General features: G+C 43.1%; 1 protein-coding gene across 1 annotated transcript; it reads left to right on the top strand.

Annotated features, from left to right (window-relative positions):
* Nucleotides 1-1,899: 1,899 nt before the first annotated feature.
* dap (death-associated protein) lies at nt 1,900-23,632 on the top strand. Its single transcript, XM_035415854.1, has 4 exons — nt 1,900-2,174; nt 3,212-3,320; nt 19,116-19,158; nt 23,059-23,632. Exons 1-4 carry the CDS (start codon nt 2,120-2,122, stop codon nt 23,176-23,178), a joined length of 327 nt encoding a protein of 108 aa, XP_035271745.1. The 5' UTR covers nt 1,900-2,119; the 3' UTR covers nt 23,179-23,632.
* The last annotated feature ends 882 nt before the right edge of the window (nt 23,633-24,514 follow it).

Below are 24,514 nucleotides of genomic sequence, written 5' to 3'. Positions count from 1 at the left end.
GTATTACAATGGTTATCCTCCAGGGGTCCCCATGGACACTTCAATGGCACCTTCAAGTGATTAAATGTACAATTGAGTTTTGAATTGAGGCAGTTATAAAAGCAATCAGTAGATCTAATATGGGGAGATTTAGGATGGAAAGTGAACATGGATGGAAGTTTAAATGCCACAAAAATCACATATTTGAGCCAATTACTCAGAGTTTGAGTAGCAAAACAATTAATCAGTTAAAGAAGTTGATTACACAATTAACTTAGGTGATCTGGCTGAGTCTGAATTGGTCAATCTTAAGGAAAAAATAAAAACCAGGAACTGGATTGAGCGTCACTGAATAAAAATAAAAATGCATCCATACAAAGCAGGGGTGTCCAAACTTATCCAAAAAGGGCTGGTTGGCTGAAGGGCTTTATTTTAGCCCAGAATTAAGACACTTGATTCTACTTAAAGTCTTAATCATGGTTAATTAATTAATTGAATCATTATTATTATCACTTTTTCGTGAAAGTTAAATGGTATATAACTGCTTTCATTTTTAATGTGGCCATTTCCCACTGCTTTTAAGAAAACCTATCACGCCCCTTTATAACATACAACAATACTGCCGCATGTCCACTTTTGTAATTAGACTAATTTTAACATGTCGTGTGTAAACATCACTGTCAATCACCATCTGAATTTAATTAGTGACAATTACTTTATCAAGTTAGATTATTGAGGCGGTGCAAATGGGATAATTGCTTAAGAAGGGGCTTAGCTGGTGGAGGACTGAATCACAATGCAAGAATACAAGGGGAGACAAAGAGTGCACGTATCCACAATTTTAAACAATGTTGATAGAAATGTGAAATTTTGCAATTCAAATAAAGATAATTTTATTTCTCTCCTAACTTAATTGAGAACTGGCTATATCTGATGGCACTGATTATTTTGTTACTTATTTTATTGTTAATCAAGGAAAATGATTGAAAACAAGCCAAGGCCAATAACCAGTTTAAGGGGAAGTTTACTCCTCGATTTTCAGCTCACCAGCCATCACTGGTCATAATAACTTATTTCAAAAGCAATTTGAGTTTGATAATAGAATTTAATCTGTACAATACCAGAAGAAATCTACTTCATTGAGGCTGCTACTTCAGTATAGTTGATAAGTTCTGACCAATGGCTTTCTGAGCCTCTGAGGCAGTGGAGTATAGGTGTAGACAACAGAGCAGAGACAGGCCTCAGGGGGGTTTATATTATTTATATTTGTATTTATATTATATTTTCCCAAAACTTCTGGACCAAAACAATCATTGCTTCAGAAACTACATACATACAACACATAATGAAATGTATGATCACAAAAAAGTGACTGATGAGGTTTTCTTAGGTTGTCAAATCAGCTTGGTTTTCAACATTGAGTTCAATGGGCAGCAAGCTCTTCTGTACACTTCCGGGTGCTTCACTGTCTGGTCCTTCCCATCCTCTCCAGTTCATACAAGCTCTGTGCCAGAGATCACAGACAATGTTCCACTTGCCAACTCAAGACAGTTGTGTAGATTTACTGCATGTGCCTTTTTTATTTTTAATGATTATTTTTGCTATTTAAATTCATTTTAATAAGCTGAGATTACTTCCGCATTTAACCCTGTAGGAAATGTAGCTTTGTCCACAACTACCTCACTATTTGGTTCAAAGATAACTTACTGCTTGAAACCTAATTGCTTTTCAAGGTACTTATGCTGCTACACTACTGGGAAGTGGGAATACATGTAGTTCCACAACTCCGCAACTGTGTGCATGCATGCGTGTGTGCGCGCGTGCGTGTGTGTATGTAACCATAAAGGTGAGAACTTTCGTAGCAGACTACATGAGAGTCAATTGCTCTGCGGTCGGCATAACCGACTTTCCATTGATGTTGACATATTTTCACAAGGTCATGTAAGGCCAAGGTGCACAGAGAACGTTTAATTTGCCAGCTACGTGTTGTCGCGTCATCACGCTCGGATTGATGCCAATTTGTGCGGAAAGCCACGTTTACGATTTCGATTGAAGTGTGCTCCATAACTTTGTTGAGGAAAATAAGGACGAGCTAGCTGACCTGCTAAAACATATTAGTATAACATTAAACACAGCAGACATGTCCTCACCGCCTAAAGAAAAAATTGAAACAAAAGCTGGACATCTCCCTGCTGGTATTATCATTGTATATGTTTGTTTTTATATTTAGCTAAATCAGGAAAGATACACTCGTAGCTTACGCTAATTCGTAAAATAGCTAGCAACCGGCTAATTTGTCACTTAAATCGTGAGTGCCTTTGCAAAACTGTTCAATCTGGAAAACGCTTTGTTTATTCTGTGTAGCCGATGTTATACGGACAGTTAACTTGCAAGTATTGTTTCATTGGCGACAACAGAACTACTATCTAGCTGGTGTTGTATTGCTAACAACGTTACGTTTATAGTTGGCTAACCGAGTTGGCAGCGTTGTAATAATGTAATACTTGTAATACTCTGCAAAAGACGCATTAAACGCCGATATTTACGTTTGTAATTGTATTTCATATGCATTGTAATTGCCGGTATATAATTGAGAATGTAGGATATAAAGTGAACGTTTACATTTAGCTAGTGGTTGCAGGAATTGGTTTCACATTTCAGGAACGTCAACACTACTGACGTTAGCTATTTATGCAGCTGGCATTGGTCCTGGCTGTACAAGTGGAGCTTTTCAGTAGTCTAACTGTAAACACAGCCAAAGCAGACGTGGACAGATGCTATCTAGACTATACGTTGAGCAGTGCTGTTTTGTACTTTCATTGTATATTGTATTACTGTCAGCATGCAAGGTACATCCAGTATTCCATATGGAAAGGTATATGGATGTTTCAACGTTTAATGTGTTTGAGCTAGATCGCACATGTCATTATTGTTTGAATAAAAGAAAGAATGCCGTGCCTGTCTACAGTATGTCGTTATAACGTTACTTGCATTTTACATGAGCTCATGACGGTCAACACGTGTATGGGTAGTGCACATTACCTTTTCTATAACTGTATCATTTCAATATCCAAGAGTGGTGCTAATGCTACTCTGAAGATGAGGATAATTACTGTTATAGGTTATTAAAAGGAAATGCAATGTTATTTATATAAGTGATACAGGGAGTTGGGTGATTTGTTTTATCAGGTTCTGAAAAGTGACAAGTGATTATTTTTCCCCTCTCTAACAGTGAAGGCAGGTGGTATGAGAATAGTCCGGAAACATCAGGGTTCAGGTGACCTGGCTCATGATAAGGACAAGGACAAGGACAAGGACAGTGAGGAGTATGAGAGCAGCAGGTAAGTGGACTGACTTTCACCCAGTCAAACAGGAACAGCTGTACTCATTTCTGAGCCATAATTATACAAAAGTATGCAGACATCATGTTTTAAAGGTCAAACTCAAATAATAATAATAACAACTATTGTTATCATTATTATAACTTGTGACACAAATTTCATATTTTGCCATTTCATATATTGTGATGATATATTCCATATATTAGGATAGATGTAAATACTGTTGATATGCAAGTGAAATATAATGTATTAGCCTATTTGTAGAAAATATAGGCCTAAGTACATAAAAGCAGAAGCTGATTTTTATGTGTTTGCTGAGGCAAGCTTACCTGGGGATTGGTGCTGTAGCCTCTGGGTTACAAGTGAGACACCAAAATCACAACTTTAAACAGAGACATTAACAAATTAAAAATTAGGCCTGAACAGAAGAAACTGGCAGAAGTCTTGTTGAGGTATTGCTTTTAAAAGGTAATGAATGGAACCATAATTTGAGACAGAGTTGTTTGTTCAATTCGTTGCTGCAGAGCCAGAGATAAGAGAGAATGAGGTTTAGGTATGAAAGACCTGGTAAATAGTAAATGATGGCAAATTATAGTTCTATTTAGCCGGGATTTTATGCATTTTGTCACAGTAAATGATTTGTTTTGATTGAGCATCCCCTGGGAAATGTGCTGTATTGATTTTGGCAATCCTGACGTTTTGGCAATGCACTGCACCTGGCTGAGTCATTTTAACATGAAGCAGAGTGCACACCGATGCGGTAGAAATCACAGGCATGACAATGCAATAAGAGTCCTGGGCTTTTAAAACAGGTTTTAATGGAAAACATGGGGTACAGAATCCTGGGAAACTTGTATGGGGTGGCATCAGGAATGTCTTCCCCAGCCAAATTTACAAAGCTCTCAGTGCTGTGCTTGTGGTGCTCTCCTGGAGGGAATATCATTGTTATGGAGCTGTGCGAGTTTGTATACAGGCAATATCTGTCACTGACAGTTTCTGGCTCTGGGTTAATTGGGAAGAAGCCTGTGCCCCTAGGCTTTCATCACTGCCTCTGTGACAGTGAAATAACATGTCACTCATCAACCCTTCCCTCTTGACACATGTTCTGAGATCGGTAGACAGCTGATCCTAAATCTTTCCTTCTTAGATCAATCATAAACAAACTTAATGGCAGCCCTTTTTCAGCAAGGGTGAGTTGTGCATGCAAACATTTCATCTGCAAAGCATGGACTGCTACGCCAATGCTCTAAAACATTCTCTATTGTATTTTAATATTTTAATAGTGTTTTTAAAAAAAATCCAGATATTTCATTTTGTCAAATTAATTTCACCTCCGGGGAATAATAAAGTGCATTCAAGTTAGTCTCTTAAATGTATAATTGATGAAAGACGTATTCCCCTTAAAGGGCCTGATTCAATCAAACTGGCTACATGCAATTCAATCACACCCTCTGGATTAATCCGTCCCCTTATAGTAATGGAGTCTACATTGCTCCCTGTATTGAGGTATGGCGGCCAGAAGAAGTTAGTGCCACTGGCAGTTTCCATTGAATGATTAACACTCCTGCTTGTAATTCTCTGCTCAGAATACTTTTAAAATAACCGCCTTTTCATGCTGAGTCGCACTTTTTCAAGCTTGCTAAATTAGTTGTGTTCTCCATAGCTCAGAAGATATCAAATTTTTGCTGCACTTTCTACCCTCTCGGTAGTGTAACTTAAAAAAATATAGTTAATGTTTCATTGGCTTCATTTGATTGCATAAAAAATAGAATGATTTCTACTTGTGTAAGTTACACAGTTAGCCTAATACTCAAATCAGCCACATCTTAAACGCACAAAGGCTTGTATTTGGATTTACGTGAACGCATTCAGATTGTAAATGGTTTCATATAATTTCAGTGCTCCTCTTCAGTAAGGGCAGGCCTGTATGTGGACCCATATAGACACATGTGTTGTACAGGTATGAACAAACACCATACATTTGCATAAGTTTTGGTTGCAAACGTTTTAACATATATAGAAAATATAGAAAATCTAGACCTATTGATTCTACCGTTGGCAGTTGAGAGTTTGCTTTAACTCTGAACAACATACATGACATGCCAATGTTTGTCTCCCTCTTCTGTAATATTGATTAAAATGTTTTATTCATGCTATATGCCCAAAATATTAAGGCACCGCTGGGAAGCGGTGCCTTAATATTTTGTGAAATGTTACATGTACCAAGTGTGATGATATTCCTTCAATAGTTTTTAATTATTTTTAACATCTTTATTTGACTATGTTAATAGCATTAAAACAGAGGATTGTGAAGATGCAAACAGACAAACATTTTTTTGGTTGAGGGCAGGTTCACTTGCTCTTAAAAAAAAAAAAAAAAGGCTCCCAGCTCCAACCTTGGCACCACAATTTCAGGCCATACTTTTTTCAGTTTTTTGGATTCTCTGTCTTAAAGAATGTCACAGTTTGTTTGAATACAAAACAGTCAGGTTTGACTCTACTTTGAAGGTATGCCCTTATTCAAAGTGTGTTTTATTGAATCTAGGTGGAAGTCTACGTCAGTTTCACAGGAACACTAACTAACGTTGTCAGGGTGAATTCATTTATCTTACTCATTTATCTGTTTGACCGAGTGAAGCCTTGAACCAAGGTTCTCATAGTGATGCATGTGAAGGCTTCCCAGGCCCACCAGCATGTGGGGCTGTTGGAGAGGAAAGCTTGTGGCAGGAAACCCCCATCTGTTGGCTGCTCTTATCTCATGCCCCTGGCTTTTCCGTCTGGCGCAGGTTTTCCACAGTTAAACATTAACATTTTCTAACTGTGATGAAATTGAAAAGATCCATCTCCATTTCTACATTCAGTATCAAAATGTATAACTTTATTGGTATGCTGTTGAATTACTGAGGAAATTTGAAGTCTTGTAATAACCTTGGTCTGCTACAGTTCTGAAATGTTCTTTATGGAATCGTGCATTTTTGTAGCTTAGTAACACATTGAAGGGTGTGTCTGCAGAAGATGCTGAATTTTTTGGTGGAGTTATAAATATCACGCTCAGAATGCATGAGTCACAAGAGCAAGAAAAACACCCTCAGTATGAAAGAAGATGGACATCTGGGTCAGTGAGCTCCCAGGTCCTTATGAACAGTGACACATTACCAGAAATATACAGTCCAGACACTGGGACACATGCAGCAAATGGCATGATGAATGATCATTGTGTAAGTGTAATATAAATAAAACAGGATAGCTGCTGAAATTTTTGTGTAATACTGAGTAAGACTAGGGAACTGGTGATATTAAACAGTGTATTAAATAGACTGCTTAGTACAGCACAGTACAGACCAACATATGAAATACAGGCACATGAAAAGTAATGGAGAAAATTTGTCAATTAAGTGAAAGAGGTTTGCAGTTTGCTAATGTTGTTTGACTCTTTCGCCGACTACTCAGCCAACCCTTGTCTGCTAGCTAGTTAGCCTGTCTCATAGATCAGTTTAATGATGCTGATTACTCATTGGCTCTTAAGTCTTAACAACCACATGAACATTAGCAAGCCTGATGTTTGTCCTGATAGCATATTTATAATATGCGTATAGCCTAATCGTAAATGTTATATACGAATCAATGTAAATTGAATTAAGCCACTTAGTCTGAACTGCCCTCACAAGAAACCATGTGAACTGTATGTGAGGCTCAGAGTGATTATTATGTGTATTTCTTTGTTGTGTTGATCTTCTCAAGGCTTGGTCAGCCATAATGTTTGCCCCTTGCTCATGTTTGAAATTTTAGAGAGGGGAATGAAAGAACCTACAGAAGCTTTCATGCTTCACTTGCCTTGTACACACTTGTAACTGGCAAATATTTTCATTCAACTTGGCTTGTTGACTTGTTTCTGTCTGGCTGTTTCTTTCAGATTGTTATTAAATACCCACAAGCCCATGTGTCGTTAGCCTTAGCGCCCAACAGGCCCGGTCCTTGCCTCTAGCGGTCATGTTAGGCCTACCTCTCGGGTTTCATTTCTGTCAACAACGGCACCTGATTGCTGATCCCCATCTACCGGAGAGCAGGGCTGAGCGTTTGGGTCTTATCTGCGTGCAGCTGGGGCAGCGTCGCGCGGCCGCTGAAAGAAACCTTGACATCTGCTTCTGCAGAGCTAAGGGTGCGAGTTAGCAGCTTTCCCTGTGCCCGCTGCGTTGGAGTCGGTTCTCTGAGACCGTGCGCTCAAAGACAAAAGGGCCAGTTTGAAATGCAAAACCGATCCCCTCAGACTGCAGGCTCGTGCCCCCTGCTTATTGGTTTTTGGTATTCTTTAGAAAGCGGCTTGTAAGGAAGTTTTCGAGTGTTCGTCTGTGAAGAGTTACAGCACGCAGGCCTTTGCAGTCTGCTGCTGAATTCTGAAAGCCCTGGCAACAGGTTCCGTTACTGCTGCGGTTGGTGATAATGTCGGCCTGCTGCATATACCGGGGATTATTTTCGTTTCCTCTTAAGCGTGTTGAATTGCTGCAGTACTGCCACCCTTGCCAAACCTTATCTTTTCTGTTTCTGTACGTATTCAACACAGCAATCACAATTGTGACGCAATGATTAATCAAACCTTAGTGCGAATCCATTGAGCTCCCTGCTCCAAATAGTGCTGCAAATGAAACAATTCAAATGAAACTATGACCTATACCGCTGGCATTTCTTGAAGCTGTTCATTGTGAACTGTTATTGTCAAGCTCAGCTGTAATAAAATCTCATTGGCACTGGCCTCGTCGGTTTTCATAGGTGAGACAAACTTTAGCTCTGACTGCTTTTGTATTTTGGAACAGATAACAATATATCCTGTTTTTAAGGTTATTTTGAAGCTGGTCCAGCTGGCACCTGTTTGGTGTTTGGAGTAAGAATACCCAGGTAATGAAAGCAGTGTTCTATATTGTGCTTTACACATTGGTTAATGTTGTCCTTTAAAGCTTTGTACACTTCTAAAGGGCATTTCTAATAGCTGGAGATCATGTGTCCTTCATTTATATGAGTTGTAGCATTGTTGTGTACACTCTAAAAATCGACATTAGCGACATCTATTGTGTGAATGATTACACAGGACAGCAACAGACTCAGAGTGTGTGTGACAGGAAAGCAAGCAGCAGCCCCGGTTTCCTGTGGCCCCGTGGCGGTTTATCGCCCAGCCACGAGATTGCCTCCACAATCACCACCATCTCGCCGAGCGCTAAAAATAACCAAACGATTAAGAGAACAAAACACCTTTGCTCTTAACGCCTCCCTTCCTGCAGACGGAGAAGGTCATGTGACGCCGTGCTCCAGGGATATATAATCTACATCACCGAGGTCAGAAAAGCTGCGCGTTCCTTTTGGCGCGTAGTAGAACCTTCATGTCTCTGTCTTATTTGCCACACCACGCGTGTAGCCTGTATAATTCATTGTAAAATAAGTCTGGAAAGCACGGAAGCAGAGTTCTCTTGCCCGCAGAGGGATTTTGCAGAATGATTTGCGGAGCGAAGCTCTTTATTCGGTGTGTCAGGTGGGGGTGCTCACACCCGCCTGGGGACAGCCGTCCCGTCACTACGACCGCTGGCCCCGCTCCACGGTGACGGTGCCCCGCCCTTAACCAGCCCTTACCTCTACACAAGAAATTTTATAAAATCAAAGAACATGGATGGCAGCGAGCAGGTGGCTGCTGGAAAAATGGCACATTTGTTTGAGCGAGTCATGCGGGATCGTCTGGAGACCGCCTGTCGAATGTAATTTGGACTTTGGTCGGCGTCTGAGAGCGAGACGGACTCGAGCGAGGAGCGCGTTCGGGATGAGAGACGCGGCGCTTCGCTCCCACAGAGCGCCGTCCCGCCTCCGCATCCCCGAATGCAGATTGGAGTTAGCCGATTGGCCGGCACGAAGAAGGGGAGGGGGCTGTCCGTGTGTTTCGGGGCGGGCTCGCAGCAGTCAGGAGACCAGCAGGCCAGACCTCTGCCTGGGCATTAGGTGGTGTTTATAGGCTATATGATTAGTTTACAGCAGCACCATCCCCTGCCCTTTTTAAGAACGCTGTGGTGCTCCCTCATCCTTCTCCCTCGGCTCATTGTTGGCTTCACCTCCTCCATTAATGAACAGTTGTGTGCTTGAACACCAGTAATGCGCCGATGTGATGATGTCAGGGGAGGTCAGGTGATCACACCCGCTGGCATATAAATGCAGAATGAATCAGCTTTGTTCGATGCATGTACAATTTGGCTCAAATTTCTCAGCCCAGGTATATTTGGCTGCAGGAACATATATTCAAGTGCTATCCAAAGCCTTCCATTAACTGCAGAGCACACTCACATTTGTTGTCTTTGCCGGCAGACTAAAGAATGGCTCAGGTGCTGTGCAAATGCATATACATTCCTGCACTGGAGCAGGTGGTGTCAAGGTACGATTATTATGCGATTCACAACAGATTCTCACTTTGTCAGGCTGATTGTGAAGTGGCAATCCGTTTGCTCTTTCCCTCGCACAGAAAGAAAAGAACTACATTTGTTTTGCCAATTACTTTTATTCTACCTGATTGCTGCAGGTGGATGATTAGTTACCCTTTAGGTTGGCAGTATTGGCGTTCATGGGTGAACCTTCATAAATAAATAAGGTGTTTGGCAGAGTTTAGGGCGTTTACGGTGTGACCCGGCCATCGGTGCACGGGCCAGCATCTTGACCGTTTCGCCCCAGCTGCGCACGGCGCAGCGCCCTCGTACATCTGCGCAATAAATGTTTTAGCAGAGCTGAACGGCTTTGCTCTCCACGCAGCGCACATTTCTCTCCACGGTGACGTGCCTCTTGCCGCCCATAAATGCGTAAATCTATTGGCCGCATTTTGTTGAAAAAAGATTGTGCGGGCCTACTTCAGATGCAGTCTGAAGCAGTAAAAAATGAAACTCGACCGGTGCCACAAAGCATTTCCCTTTATTGTGCTCCAGTTCCTGTTACAAGGTCGCTGTGCCGAGCCTGATTCCTGCTGCCACAAAATGCTAAGATTTGTTTAGTTTTCTGAAATGTATTAATAAGCTATATGTTCTCTAATGAGTGACAAATCTCAGTTGTATTCCAGTCAGTGAAGACTGTGAAGACAGAAAAGATATACATCTTTTACGGAAAAGATACAGATGTATGAATATCTGAGTATATCATTTTAACACTGATGCCACCCTTACATGTGATATAGGCTAATAGGAAGTACAGAAAAGCAGAAGGAGTGCAGCAGAGCATTAGTAAAAGTGCTGTGATTGCCACAGTAATTGTGTGCATGAGGGGACGTGGTCTGTCCCAGTGGGGAGGTGCAGTCCCTGCGGGTTTGTGAGGCCCCCAGGGACAAGAAGATTCCTGCTTCACATGTGGGTAGTGGCAGCGCTGGCAAGATCATTAACTCTGAGCATGTAGTTCATCCCCAGAGCCCTGTGTCACGGAGGGGAACCAGCCTAAAAGTCTTGACGTTTATGTTAATAGGGGGATGCATTAACCCCCCCCCCCCCAGTTTTTTTTTCCCTCCTCCCCCCTGCACAGAGTGGCACAGACTGTACTTTTCCTCGAGACTGAAAGTGACGGGATTCTGCGCACACGCTCATCTGAGACGAGAAAAAGACAATCGCGGAGGGGAAGTGTCAGCGCGCCGTAGCTGTCATAATCAGCGAGGCTGTGAAACTTTAGCGGGAGAGGCTATTGTACACCTGGAGGTGGGATGTCAGACTAAAGGGGGGAAGTGAGACAGTTTGGGGACAGCTAGGCATATTTCTGTGCCTGGTTCTGGCGCGTGTTAACATGAGGGAATACAGAGGGCTGCAGGGGGGTCAGAGATTTTGGACAATTTGTGTGTCTGAACCATGACAGTGTTTCCAGCACCCGTGTCGGTGTACCTCTGCAATCGATAAGCAAAGCAGGGCTTTCATTTAGGTCTTACTGTGTGCAGACCTGTGTGTATTATAATTACAGTGGGGAAATTTGTCTTAATCTAACAAATTTATCACTGTCACAGGTACTACAGGGTAATCTGATCCAGTCTGTGTGGTTCAGTGAAAGCTCTGGGTGTGCTGGATTTAGTGCCTGAATCCAATTTAGCTTTGTGAGCCCCTCTGCTTCACAGCTGCAGAGATGCCTTTGTGCGCCTTTTTGCGATTTCGAGATTTCGAGTCCCTCCAGCTGACGGCAAACAAAAGCAAGGCCGAGCGGTTTCCATGGAGAAAGAGGCCTGCCGGCGTCAGCGACTCTGCTGCTGACTGCCACAAACCGACTGTTCCTCAAAGCGGAGGCTCGGGGCGCGCGGCGCGCCCCAGCCCAGCGCCTCCACGCCTTTTTGTGCACGTGTGCGCCTCCTTTCACTCCCAGGGACACGCTCCAGTGCACGGGCAGGTATCTCAGAATGGTGTTAGCAGGTTCGTCTGAGCCCGTATTATACCATCCACAGTTCCGCCTCCAGAAGATGACCTCACATCAGGGTGGGATCTACGGGGGAGCTTAGCTCCCCTTAATAAGATATGAGCTCCTTTGTGCATTTATTTATTTTTTCTCATCAAGCATCAGGTCTCAAGTATATTAATTGATTTAATATACTTGATGTTTGTTTTTCCTCTATTTTCACTGCAGGAATTGTAAGTTTTGTTTTCAAAATGTTATACAGGCAATGGCTACGTAAAAATGTCTATAAATAGTGTGTGTTTTCAGGTTCACATATACGGTGTTTCATAATTACACAACCCAGCTATGCTGTTCCTGCTATGACCATTCAGACGTGGCAGTGCTATATTATCCAAGCTCGCACTTTTTTTTCTCATTTCAACTGATATTCACCTGAGAAATTCATTTTCCAGTTCACCTGTCAAGGAGTGCATCACCCGCAGCGAAAGAGAGCTGGTTAATTATTTATTTTTCCAATTTAGGCCACATAGGCATAGTTGCATAGTTGTCATTATGTTTAAGAGGATTCATGAGATGTGGTATTTGAAAGCAAGCATGCTTATGTATGCATGGATGGTTTATTTGTAGTTAGACTCGTAGTACATCCTGACCCTGTCGCATGAGTGTTTGACCCCCCCCCCCCCCCCCCCGCCCCTCCAAACTAAGAGTCCTGACCTGAGCTTCCCTGAATGTCTCGATATAGATCGCACACTGCCTCACACAGTCCTGTGCATACAGCAGGTTTTTATGCAGCATAGCATGCACAACTCACAGCTTCTCTTGCAGTCCCCCAGGTTAGCCTAATGGCTTTGTGGTTGGTCTTCGCTTTTCGAGAATCACACTATGTATTAGTAAACGGTTCACTGAAAGATAATTTTTATTTTCCATAATAGCGGCGCACAGACGTTGTGCAAACAATTACGCGTCCTGAATATCCGTCGCAACATGGTGTTGTGTTTCCAGGCCTAATGTGGCCAGGCAGCTGTGTCACCGGCTCACCATGAAATATTTGCTTGTGTCCCTTTAAATCACAAATGGCTGTAATCCTCGGAGAACGCGAAGAGCGAATCCGTCATCGGCGGCTCCGGCGCCGGGAGCTGCGAGGCGTGCTGCTGCCCCCTGCAGGCCGCGCTGCGCCCGTCTCTCTCTCTCGCGAGCCCGCGCTCGGACCCGCGAGGGTCAGGTTCGTCCTGACTCATCCCCGCACAGGCGGCAGGCCCCGGCACTAATGCTCCCTCTCCTCTCTGAGCAGAAATCATCCCAGCTTTTAAAGATCAAAGCCCGGCGATTGCTGGCTTTGGCGGTGACAGCTGTGCCTGTTGAAACGTCCCTGTAATATGACGGCGTTCCAGTTATTCAGACATGCCTCGCTTGTAATGAAGTCACGCAAGTTTCTCCCGCTGAAAGAAAGTAATGAATGTGAGGTCAGAATTCTGTATAGCTTGCAGTGTAGTAAAAAAAATATAGATTAGTATCAGCTACCTGTGAAAGCGATTTTAAATCCACACATGGCACACAACCAAGACCTCAATGAAACCAATGACTTCATTGCACAAAGAAAGTGCTCAAAGAAAAAATTACTTGCACATTAAAAAGATGCTCCTGACCATCTTACTTAATATTTGATGCAGGCCATGGTCTTCAGCAGTTTGATTGAAATGTGACTAGACTGAGTGACATAAATTAACTGCATTACAAAAAAAATGGGACAGGGCTTCTACGTTCCCGATGCTGATGTTACCTCTGACACAGCACGCGGTTATCTGTCAACTTCAGTTTGACCTCGAATCAGTGCTGTCACCATGACATTCAGGAGACCTGTTTAATCAGTGACAGTCAGTGATGAATAAAGCAGAACATCTGCTGAAGATATTAACCGTGAAACTGTGGCGCAGTGTTTTGCTCGTGTACACATTATGTCCACGTGTTAATGGTATTTCCATATGCTTGAAGTATGAGGCTTCCAAAAAAAACATTCTGTGTGACCCCATATCTGATGGCTTTCCTCTGTATTTCCTCCCAGGTTGCTCTGTCATCGGCGGTGAAACCCCAGTGTAAACGTGGTGAACGTGTGCCTGACTGCATCCTTGTGCTTAGCTAATTTATAAAGGACTCTCTCCCTCGTTAGTTGAGTCTATATTGCAGAGTGCAGAAAATTCCATTTGCATCTCTTCTCAGCCTTAACATTGCGTTGGTAATGGCTGTCAGCCGCCTGCTTCCTCTGTGTTAAGCATTTTTATTAGCGGAGCGCTTCATCCCTGCTCCGACCTGCCAACGTAATCAGAATGACGGGAGATGGCAGTAATAAAAATGGTCAGGTTTTTTCTCCGTTTCTAAATATTGCCGCCTTTTCTATTTTTATTAAATTGAGTGAAGTAAAGGTACGGTATCAGGCTAGGGAAAATAATCTCAAATGTCGATGTTGTCTTCTGCGGTTAGTGCCAGTGGCCAAATTTGTTGTTGTGACGCTAAGAAGTTTTACTGTACGCGACCCCTGGTTGGTGGCAGTTCGGTAATTGGCTATTATACTTTCTAATTTCTGTATACCAAGTCACACATTTATTTGTTCAGAGAACAAATTGATGGATTGACATTTAAATCGGTTTTAGTGTGTTTTGTAAGGACTTCACAAATGGCTTTTCCTGATGAAATCCTTCAGCTTGGCAATTTGTTCATAAATGTAAAAGGTTATTGTCATATCTTCAGGGGGTTTTCCATTTTATATTTGTCTTCCAATTGGAAATGTGAGCAATTTCTCTCGTAAATAAAATAGAATAAAAATAATGAATTGCAAGTAATCTAAAATTATATATTTTATATATGGTTGTATGTTGAACAAGAATTATGTTTTCATTAGGCTGGTGCAGTAACATTCATATCATGAATAGGGTCTGGTAGGCATGTAGGGTGTGATCTTTTGAAGATAGGACAGTGCTGCTCGTGTAGCTGCTCATTCATCAGTGTAGGAATTATAAGACAGGCTATGGGGGGAGATGACAGAGCCAAAAGACTCATCACAGAAAGAGGTGAGGAGAAAGTTTACCTTAAGCATCATCAAGCAACGACAGGGGATACTGACGAAAACTGACAAGAAAAAACAGACAATGATTGCGTGCATTCACACATTTTAAACCTTACATTTTCATTTTTTTTTTTTTTAATTCCTCAGTTTTATTTTTGCCTACTCTGCTGAATAACAAATAACCATTTCTGTATTATGAATGACCTTTTTACTATTTTCTTTTTGTGAGAAGCAGGCTACTGTCATGTGTCTAGTTCTAATAAGCACACTGAGTGCCGCTCGCGATGGAGTGAGACCACTGCTGTTAGTCATTAAGTGGCAAATGACTTATCAGTGTTGATGACTGGAGGAGTATAATGTGATAATTGTCTAACACATGTGATCTGAGAAGACTGTTGACCTCATGCTGAGCGATGACTGAAATGCGAAAATGCTGACCCCTAATTATGGAGCTAAAACTGGAAATTGGTTAGGCATGAAGAAAACAATAAAATTAAACAAGCACTTCAAAACTTCCTGTATGAAAATGAAGGTTATGCTGTTTTCTTCATAATATGCTCAGTAATGGCAGTCTCATTAGAGATGAGTTGCTATATCCAAGTCCATACATACCAACTACCATGGGGCTTGTGTGTGTGTGTGTGTATGTGTGCTCACTGGTCTGTGTGTCTAGTGTGTGTCCACGGAGTATCCTGTGTGTGTAATGTGTGTCCTTAGTGCCCTGTGTGTCCTCAGTATTCTGTGTGTCTAATGTGTGTCCTCAGTATCCTGTGTGTGTAATGTGTGTCCTTAGTGCCCTGTGTGTCCTCAGTATTCTGTGTGTCTAATGTGTGTCCTCAGTATCCTGTGTGTGTAATGTGTGTCCTTAGTGCCCTGTGTGTCCTCAGTATTCTGTGTGTCTAATGTGTGTCCTCAGTATCCTGTGTGTGTAATGTGTGTCCTTAGTGCCCTGTGTGTCCTCAGTATTCTGTGTGTCTAATGTGTGTCCTCAGTATCCTGTGTGTGTAATGTGTGTCCTTAGTGCCCTGTGTGTCCTCAGTATTCTGTGTGTCTAATGTGTGTCCTCAGTATCCTGTGTGTGTAATGTGTGTCCTTAGTGCCCTGTGTGTCCTCAGTATTCTGTGTGTCTAATGTGTGTCCTCAGTATCCTGTGTGTGTAATGTGTGTCCTTAGTGCCCTGTGTGTCCTCAGTATTCTGTGTGTCTAATGTGTGTCCTCAGTATCCTGTGTGTCTAGAGTGTCCTCAGTATCCTGTGTGTGTCCTGAGTGCCCTGAGTGTCTAATATGTGTCCTCAGTATACTGTGTGTCTAATATAGGCCTATGTCCTCAGTATCGTGTGTGTCTAATATATGTCCTCAGTATACTGTGTGTCTAATATATGTCCTCAGTATCGTGTGTGTCTAATATATGTCCTAAGTATCCCGTATGTCTGATGTGTGCCCCAGTATCCACTGTGTCTACTCTGTCTCCTTGGTATCCTCCTTGTTTGCTGTGCCTTGGATTAAAAAGGTCAGAGACATCAAGATTTGAGAGCTGTGACACTGGACATTTTAGGGCAAAATGAGTTGTTGTGCCTGTACGTGTCACCATCAATTAAATTTAGCCTGTGTAATTTGTGAGTAGTGTTTCGTTTTTGAAAATAGATGTTTATTTGGCACTCTGTAATGTGCAGTGACACAGAAGGTTTTTGGTCCAGTGAATCCTTAATGAAAATATTTTGTTGAATATTATACAAAGAGGTCAGCCAAGGCTCGTTTGTCCTGTGAGTTCACTTGGTTTGTTGTGTTCAGTTAGTCTGCTGTTGCAGTGTTTTCTTAATTGTGTTTTTGTGGGTTTTGACACTGAAACTGTTTTTATTTCTGTGTAATATTTTAAGTGAACTTTCCAAAGAAACTGTCAACCTGAAAAAGCTTTTTTTAAACATCCATTCACATGTCCTTGAGGTAGTTTAATTTTTAATTTTGTTTTTTATTAATTTTTTTGTCATGTATCATTTTGCAGTCTGAAAATTAATACATTGGAAAGGATTGAATTTTTAAGTACCAGGTTCCTACTAAATGATTAAAATCATGACAAAATGAAGCTGTTTCAGCTAGCATCCCTTTATCCATTCAAATATATGATAAGATGGTAATTGTGTATAAATAATTTAGTATGACATTTCATAATGCATTGTGTGGTCCGAAGGCAGTGTTTAACTATAGCGCATGTACTGATTTTCATGGCATCTCTCATTAACTATCAACTGTCACTGACTGGGGGTTAATTATTTGTACCACTTCAGAATTTGTGTCATTGCTTGCTTTTGGGCCTGGGTCACAACACACTAGTCTCTCTCTCTCTCTCTCTCTCTCTCTCGCCCTCTCTCTCTCTCTCTCTCTCACCCATTTACCATCCATCCATGTTCCACAGGCACGCCGTGCTGTGTTTCCTGCGCTCTGACGCACAGGCGTTTGTTAGCGTGAGCGTCCGGCCACCATGTTAGACGCAGCACAGCCCAGCTTCTTGGGGAGGAGTTATTCCTTCCGTGCTATTTTCTTTCCGGCGCCGCCTCGTTCAGGAGATTAACGCGGCGGGAGCAGCCACCGGACGCTAAGTCAGTGACGCTCGGCTCTCGCCCCCTCGTGTGACGGGCATCCGGAATATTCTCCGGATCCGGCCTATCCGTGCACCACCCAGGGCTTCCTGTGCGCCCTCCTGCCCCGTCGCCCATCTTACGTAGGCCTCCACCTATCGCTCCACCCGCTCTCTCTCTGCACCATGTGACCACAGCACGCTCCGCCCTTTGAAGAGCCGTTTGGTCATCGAGCCCGTTGGTCTTTTTGCCTGTTTCTAGCGCCGGTGGGCTGGTTCCGTTTTCAGGCCCGAGGACGCACTCGGCCCCTCCGGTGTCTGACACGGCTCGGTGGCCGTTCGCTCGGCATCTGGATTGAGAGGGTTAAGCCTTTCCTGTGGGGCCGGTAGAGAAACCGGTCCCGGCGATGACTCCCGTATCAGTCATATCTGCATCCCATGGGAAAATACCGCAGGGAAAATGAATATATCAGTCAGCAGACAGCTCTGATGCTTTACAAAGGTCAGATGTTAATGAAGGGTTAGAATCCATTCAACGAGAGACACTGGAAAGCTCAAGTGCGGTTTTAAGCTATGCATTATTGCAGATGTGACTGTAAATGCAATTGCCCGTGCTGTACAGCTGTCAGTTGAGAGTTATTTCTTCCTAAATAGTCTTGACTACGACATGAATTTCTCCCTTTTTTTTCTGTCCATAACATACATTTGTCAAGTTGGTTACAACCAAAGCAGAATTTTCAGTTGTATCTTAAATCTTGTTGGACTTTCTAGGTCTAACCAGGCCTTGTTGAAGGCAGTGCCGCCTTTGATCTACTGTTAATGCAAAAGAAAAATATGCTACATTATGTTGCTCTAATAGTAAACATGCATATTTTGATATCTAAGATGTAGTACTCTTTTCAATTTTGGCTATTCCCTGGTTGTAAATCCAGTAGCAGTTTGGCCATTCGTAATGTGCTTTGTAATTCAAGGCATTGTGTCAGATAAAATGCTTATGCATCACACTTCCTCCATTTGTCATCTGTAAAAAAACAAATGTCTTATCCTTTAAAAGCGTCCAATATAGCAGAACATCTCTGGATCCCTGAGAAAGCACACATTCTGGTTTGCAGCATTTTATTTGCAGCTTTACCCTGTCATTGTTTGATATAATTTTATGCCAAGTTCCTCCCGCTGCGCTTCACTGGTCAGCATTTCCTGTCTTAAAAGCCACAAAGCCTCCGCTTGAAGAGTAAGGGTGGATTCCTTTTCATGGAAAGTCCCCTGGAAGTTCTGGTATTCCATGGAAATACAGGGCTAATGTTTTTGTCTCTGGAATTTTGAGTGCTATGTTTTAGGAGTTTGCATTGGTCACAAATTGACATCGTCTTGCAAGATGCCTTTCACCTCCGATAAGGAGTATTATCTAAAAATGCAAGACACTCTACTTGTAAAACTGCTGCGCTCATAAAAATAGTCTATGAGGGATGTCTGTAGCATAGATCAACTTTTTTTTTAATATGCATAAATTTGAAAAAGTACATTCTCAAACTACATGAACGTTCTCAAAAAATCAGACGAATAAGATACTTCTGTGCGTTAAGAGCTGTCAGAAAAACACCAAGATTAGCTTGCATTGCATCATTCATAGATAAAAAGGCAGCGAAACAAGGTAAAGCCTTCTGAGGAGCAAACAAGGGAATAAATAATCCTTGCCTTGTCTCATTTGAGCATGTCAGATGTCATTTCAAAACACAACTGCTTTAATGTTAAAAAGGGTGTTTTCTCTTTTTCTCTTCAGCCCACCGAAGCCAACTGTCATCGTTTCCGGAGTAGTCACAAAGGTAGGCGACTTCTCGTTGTCTGAAGAGAAACACTTGTTTCTGCTTTGTTTCATTTATTGGCTTCTTTAACATTACAGATACTGTGGGTTCAGGGCTGAAACAATGTGTTGTATATTGAGCTTTCTCAAATAAATGCACAGCAGGCCTGGTCAAGTAATGAGTTGTTAGTTGTACCCCTTTAGACACCAGCAATGTTCCTGAAGACCTGACAGTTTTAAAATAAATGTTTATTTTCAGAAATATTAAGAATTTTATTTCGCCATTGATTTTCACATTTTACCCGAGCATGATTTTCAGCTGCTTGATCTTGCCAGCATATACCGCTTAATACTATCTTATAAAGTGGAGCAAAGTAAATCATTCATGTTTGTGCTTGCGGTGTTCACTTTTTGAACTTAGTTACTTTTGATCAGTAAGTGGAGGGAAAACCCATAAGCCTTTTAACAGTCTCTGGAGGCAGATGTTTACGAATCCCACATTAGACCTGAACTCATGGTTTTTTTATTTTTTAAATGCGCTCAGTTGCTGTGAATGTTTGGACCGGCTGGAGGGAACAGGTGAGTTTGAGACGGGTTGGCAGGTAGTCGATCACATGGGAGAGAGGTCTGCTCGACTCCTTATTGTTCTGCCACACGCGCAGAGCCTCAGACAACCTGACTGAAGCAACTACAGACAGCTGGCGTCCGTAGAGAGTGACCGGCGTCCTGCCCCGGGGTCCCGTGGGTTCCGGTTTGGGTCCGGAAGAGCCGACCGGGCAGCCTCCGATAAACGCTTTCCATCGCATCGTTTTCACGCTAGAGCAGGAAATGGCTCTTTGAGCATGCGGTGTGAATGGCGGACGCGCGGCGGGAAAGGGGATTGGAACAACGCCAGGCCCCGTCCCTCAAACACGCTTCAGCCCGCCCTTTTCTTTCCGTCGTCACGGCACCTGCAGCGCATGTCAGAGAGGGGTCCGAACCCGTCTCCTGTTTGCCCTGCGCCGAAGGAACACGTCTTACCCTCGCTGCGAACATTGGCTCTGTGTCGAGTCTCCTGTTTGCCTATCGATTGAGCCAGACTGCCCGGGGGCCGGCACAGCTCTTCAACAAGCGCAGAGAGCTTGTTAAATCAGCCAAATTACCCCGACGTCTCTAAATGAGTAGGACTGGTCCTGAGAAAGGCCTGGTCTCTGGCCGTGATGGAAGATGCACTCCGAGATTGAAGGAAAGAAGCTTTATTCACAGTGGGGGGGGGGGGGGGGGGGGGGAATGTGCCTCAACAATAAAGTTCCTCTTTTCCCACCTGTTAATATCAACTGTATCAATAGCCTTATATAAAAGCCATGTGTTTCCCCGGTTAGCCACTTGAGTCACTGAGCCAGATGTCCTCCGTTCCACCCAAGGTTGACCTTAATCTCTTGATACCGTTACATCCACCATGGAAATCAAGTAGTTTAAATAAGGGACGCCCAGCATGAAGCACGCTGCGGGCAAGCGTTGCTTATAACCGCGGTCAGGTGTTTCCTGCCGTTGTTGATGATTGCAGTGCAGCTAAATATAACTGCCAGTGAGATTCTAAATCCTCTGCATAATCTCCACCCCATCCTGATCCTGAAATGAACACGAGTAGATTGCTTACGTCTGCCTCTCTGTCTGCCGCGGAGTGATTTTCCGGGAAGGATGGGCTTCGGAATCCCCTTTGGCGATAACACAATAGCCGCTAAAATTGCTCTGAACGCTCCGGAACCTTCACTACCCTCCTCAGACGGGTCCCGCGGCCCAGTCGGGCTTGAGCTGCTCAGTCACGGCGGACCGGCTGATGAAAACATCATTTCCAAAATTAATTTGGCTCTAATCTCGACTAATCCCCCTCCTATAAAAAGCAGGCTTTTATTAACATTGCGCAACGGAGGATCTGCGGTCAGATTAATTTGCATGTCTTTACCCAACTCCTCAAACTTGGACGGTTGGCTCAGCCTTCTGTTTATAAAGAAAATGGAAATTTTAAAAATGAGGTGAACTTTCTTTTCTGCAGCGAATCAGCCCTCTCGCTTTAAAGCGCTCGAGCTGCGCTGTGCAGATGTTCGCATTTCTGGGAATTTGATATTTTATTTATCCAAAGTCCTCGTGAGTCACAGCGAAGCGGGGCGTGTCATTAGGCCCAGGCTAATCTGCCAGTGTCAGGACGTGTTGTTTTGCCTCTGCTGGAGCCTCCGGGGGAACGGGATGGAGATTTAGGGAGGCGGTTACTGCAGGGCTTAGCCCCGCCCGCCCCAGCGCTGGGATATCGGCCTCCTCTCTGAAGATGAACGGAAGCAGACCCAAGGTCAAAGCCTCTCAGCCGCTCAGAGCAGCGCTCTCAAAGCTGAGATTTGTGTCGTCGTCCACTGCACACTGGGTTTCACTCACGCCCCCCTTAAAGGTTTCACCCTCCCTAAAGGAAAATACTTAGTCATTTTCAGACAAATGATTGTGTAATTTACAGCAGAATAAGTTGCATTTACTCGCTGCTTATCATCTGGTGAAGCGTTAGTTTAATTAAGTAGCTGATTGAGGGTGCTTCCACACTTCACCCTTACTGGCTATCGGGTCTGCTGCCAAATAGAGGTGGTGGTTTGACCCAGGAAGTGTGCGTTCATCTTTGTTGTGTGCTGATCATTTGGTGGCTGTTGTGGTTTCCTCAGCCCTTCTTGCATTGACTGGTGTTTGAGGACACTGTCATGGTTAGGCAGTGATAATTTGCTGTGCTAGTTGGCTCAAGGGGTGCACTGAGGGATGCCATCTGTTTGAATCAGTAATTAGGATGCAACAATGGAAATTCTAACTATTAATCAGTATTTGAGTATGATAAGTATTATTATACCCAATTATTACAGCTTCCAGCGTCATTTGTTTAGGTACAGAAGCAAGGTGGATAACACACCCTTCTTTTTAAACAAATTGTGGCTGTGTTGTTTTTGCTGAAAATAGGAGCTAAGGGTGGCAGGCGAAACTGCTAACAGTAGTGTGGAGCATGTATCACGGAGCTTACAATGACAACTTGAGACAGTAGTTTTTGCGTCACAGCCAACAAGGCCTTCACTCTTCTCACCGTCTCTCCTGTGCAGTCGTCTCCAGTTCCCATCAGCGTTAGCACGTCTGCCGTTTGCTTGGAGCCCGATTCAAGGTCCCTTTGCCACATGCCCTCTGTCACCCTCTCCTTTTCATCTGTGGGTTCCCCTGTCAAAGCTCATAACGCTCCTCTTTTATCCAGCATCTGGCTGGAGGAACAGCTTGTGAACAGCATGCTAACTGCTACTTGTGGAACGAGCTTCATAGCTACATTCCAGAAGATCACTTGTTATGCACTTTGGGTTCCCAACAACTCTTAAGAAAACAGTGATAGAGCAAACCTTAACTTCATTAGGCTATATCATGCAGATTCTCAAATAATCTATTTAAACTAAGAAATAAGGTTGCTGCTTTGGAATCCATCATTTCCCCGATCAGTCAGTTTTCTCCTTCTTTTGAGGTCTTTCCCAGTGGTTAAGTTGACAGATTCCTGTGCACTTTACTAATACATGCTCATTTGCGGCTGATAAATTCCATTGGATTGGAGGATGTCTATTTCTGTCTCATATTTTTGGAATATCAGATTTATATCTCCTTGGATATTGACTGGCTTTTTCTGTAATGTGTTACTGCAGGGTGGGGATTTCCTCTTCATTATAATGAGTCAAGTCCTGAAGGATTTAAAACTGGGGCACATTTTTGTGTTTTTTTTTTATTTAAAAAAAAATTATTTTTAGCTACATTCTGAGGCTAATCAGCGATAACAAACAAAACGCATTTGAGGGAGAGTCCCCTGAGATGGAGAATGTATTACTGATGCATATCGGGTTGCCTTTCTGGTGTGATTGTAAACGCCACCTCTGGTCCCCAGGGCGATAAGGACTTCACGCCCGCGGCGGCCCAGGTGGCTCACCAGAAACCCCAGCCTTCCGTGGAGAAGCTGCACCAGGGCTCCCACATCAACCAGCACATCCACCAGCCCCGCAAGTGAGCACGCCCACCCCGCAGCTCCGCCCACTCTGTCGCCACGGCGCACGAGCAAAGCCCACACCAATCACCCACCAAGCACTCAGAGTTACCAGGGAGACCGTCACAGGATGCGGACCAGGGAGACCCCGCCCAGCACACCACCACACCAGGAAGTGCGAGCTCGCCCTGAGATCTCGTTTGAAGAACAGATTGCCTTCCCTGTTTCCTTTGTTCCTTTGTGCTCTCGATTGCGATGATGAACTTATTCAGGTTTAAATAAAAATACAGAGAGGAAATCTTCCAAAGGAAAATTATGGGATTTATGAAATGAAGGGGTTTTATTTTGTTATTTTCAAAAAATTATTTCTGAACGGGTGTAAATTGTACAAATCGTGTAGTTTGAAATATTTTAATAGGCATTAGATGTGTGGCTGTCTTTTCTGTGGTGTCAGAATAAACTATTAACTGAAAATGAATTTTTGTTTCACTTCAGTATTTGCTCGTCAACAAAGCATACATGTTCAGGAACAACAAAGAAGCATTCCAGAAACGTCTGATGGCAGCACACTATAAAGTTGGGTGCAAACTTCTGCCCTACTTTCAGGGGCTGTTTAATTGTCAGCTCACATATGTCTTCAGGTCTCACGCACTCCACACAGCTTCACAGCCAGGTGTTCTGCCAGGTAGAATTATCCTCCTCACTCTGTGAGCTGCGCAGTGTTTAAGAAGCTGCTCAGGCCCCCGAATTGTCACTACTCTACTAGAACAAAAATAGGGAGGGTCAGGTATTACAGGGCTGCTCTTGTCAAGACCACCATGCTTTTAGGTAGGCTTCAGCTGCGGCTGTGTGCGCCATTACAGATAGTAAACCTAAAACCAGCCATGGGTGGCAGCGTAGGCTTTAGAAGTTCCTTTAAGCATTTCTTTTTTCACACAGCACCATCTGTCTGGGGCTGGAGTAATAGCATTGTGGCCTCTTAATTTTTCAGTGCTCAGTCTCAGGGTTGCTGTTCACTTTGGAATTTCCCAAACTCTCCGGACTGACTTCTCCCCTCCCCCTGTGTATATTGCTTTGTTATGGGAGGGGGGTGTTTCTCCAGTTAAGGTTGTTGAATCTGAGTCTGTATAAAGTTCTGTCTCCATCTTCGTTTTAAAACTAGTTTCATATGTATGCCTTTTTACATTTTTTTTATAATCATTTTTTTTAAATCAGTGGAGGCTTAAACTTTTAATCAGTCAGGTCAGTTCTTGAGACCATTAGTTTAAATTTTTGTGTAATATTCTATGGCAATTATTATCATTATTAGAATTTATTATAAATAGCTTTGTAAAATTAAGCTTTTGTAAACTATTGTAAA

Source organism: Anguilla anguilla, chromosome 4, assembly GCF_013347855.1.
Source record: "Anguilla anguilla isolate fAngAng1 chromosome 4, fAngAng1.pri, whole genome shotgun sequence".
Classification (NCBI taxonomy): Eukaryota; Metazoa; Chordata; class Actinopteri; order Anguilliformes; family Anguillidae; genus Anguilla; species Anguilla anguilla.
Note: the sequence above shows the minus strand (reverse complement) of the source record. Positions and strands in the feature narration are given on the sequence as shown.

Bases quoted from the DNA above. Each gene is read 5' to 3' on its own strand.
- dap (XM_035415854.1), top strand. From the start codon at position 2,120: ATGTCCTCACCGCCTAAAGAAAAAATTGAAACAAAAGCTGGACATCTC. The intron at 2,175-3,211 runs GTATTATCATTG...CCTCTCTAACAG, and splicing joins AGCTGGACATCTCCCTGCTG to TGAAGGCAGGTGGTATGAGA. The intron at 3,321-19,115 runs GTAAGTGGACTG...TTTTCTCTTCAG, and splicing joins GAGGAGTATGAGAGCAGCAG to CCCACCGAAGCCAACTGTCA.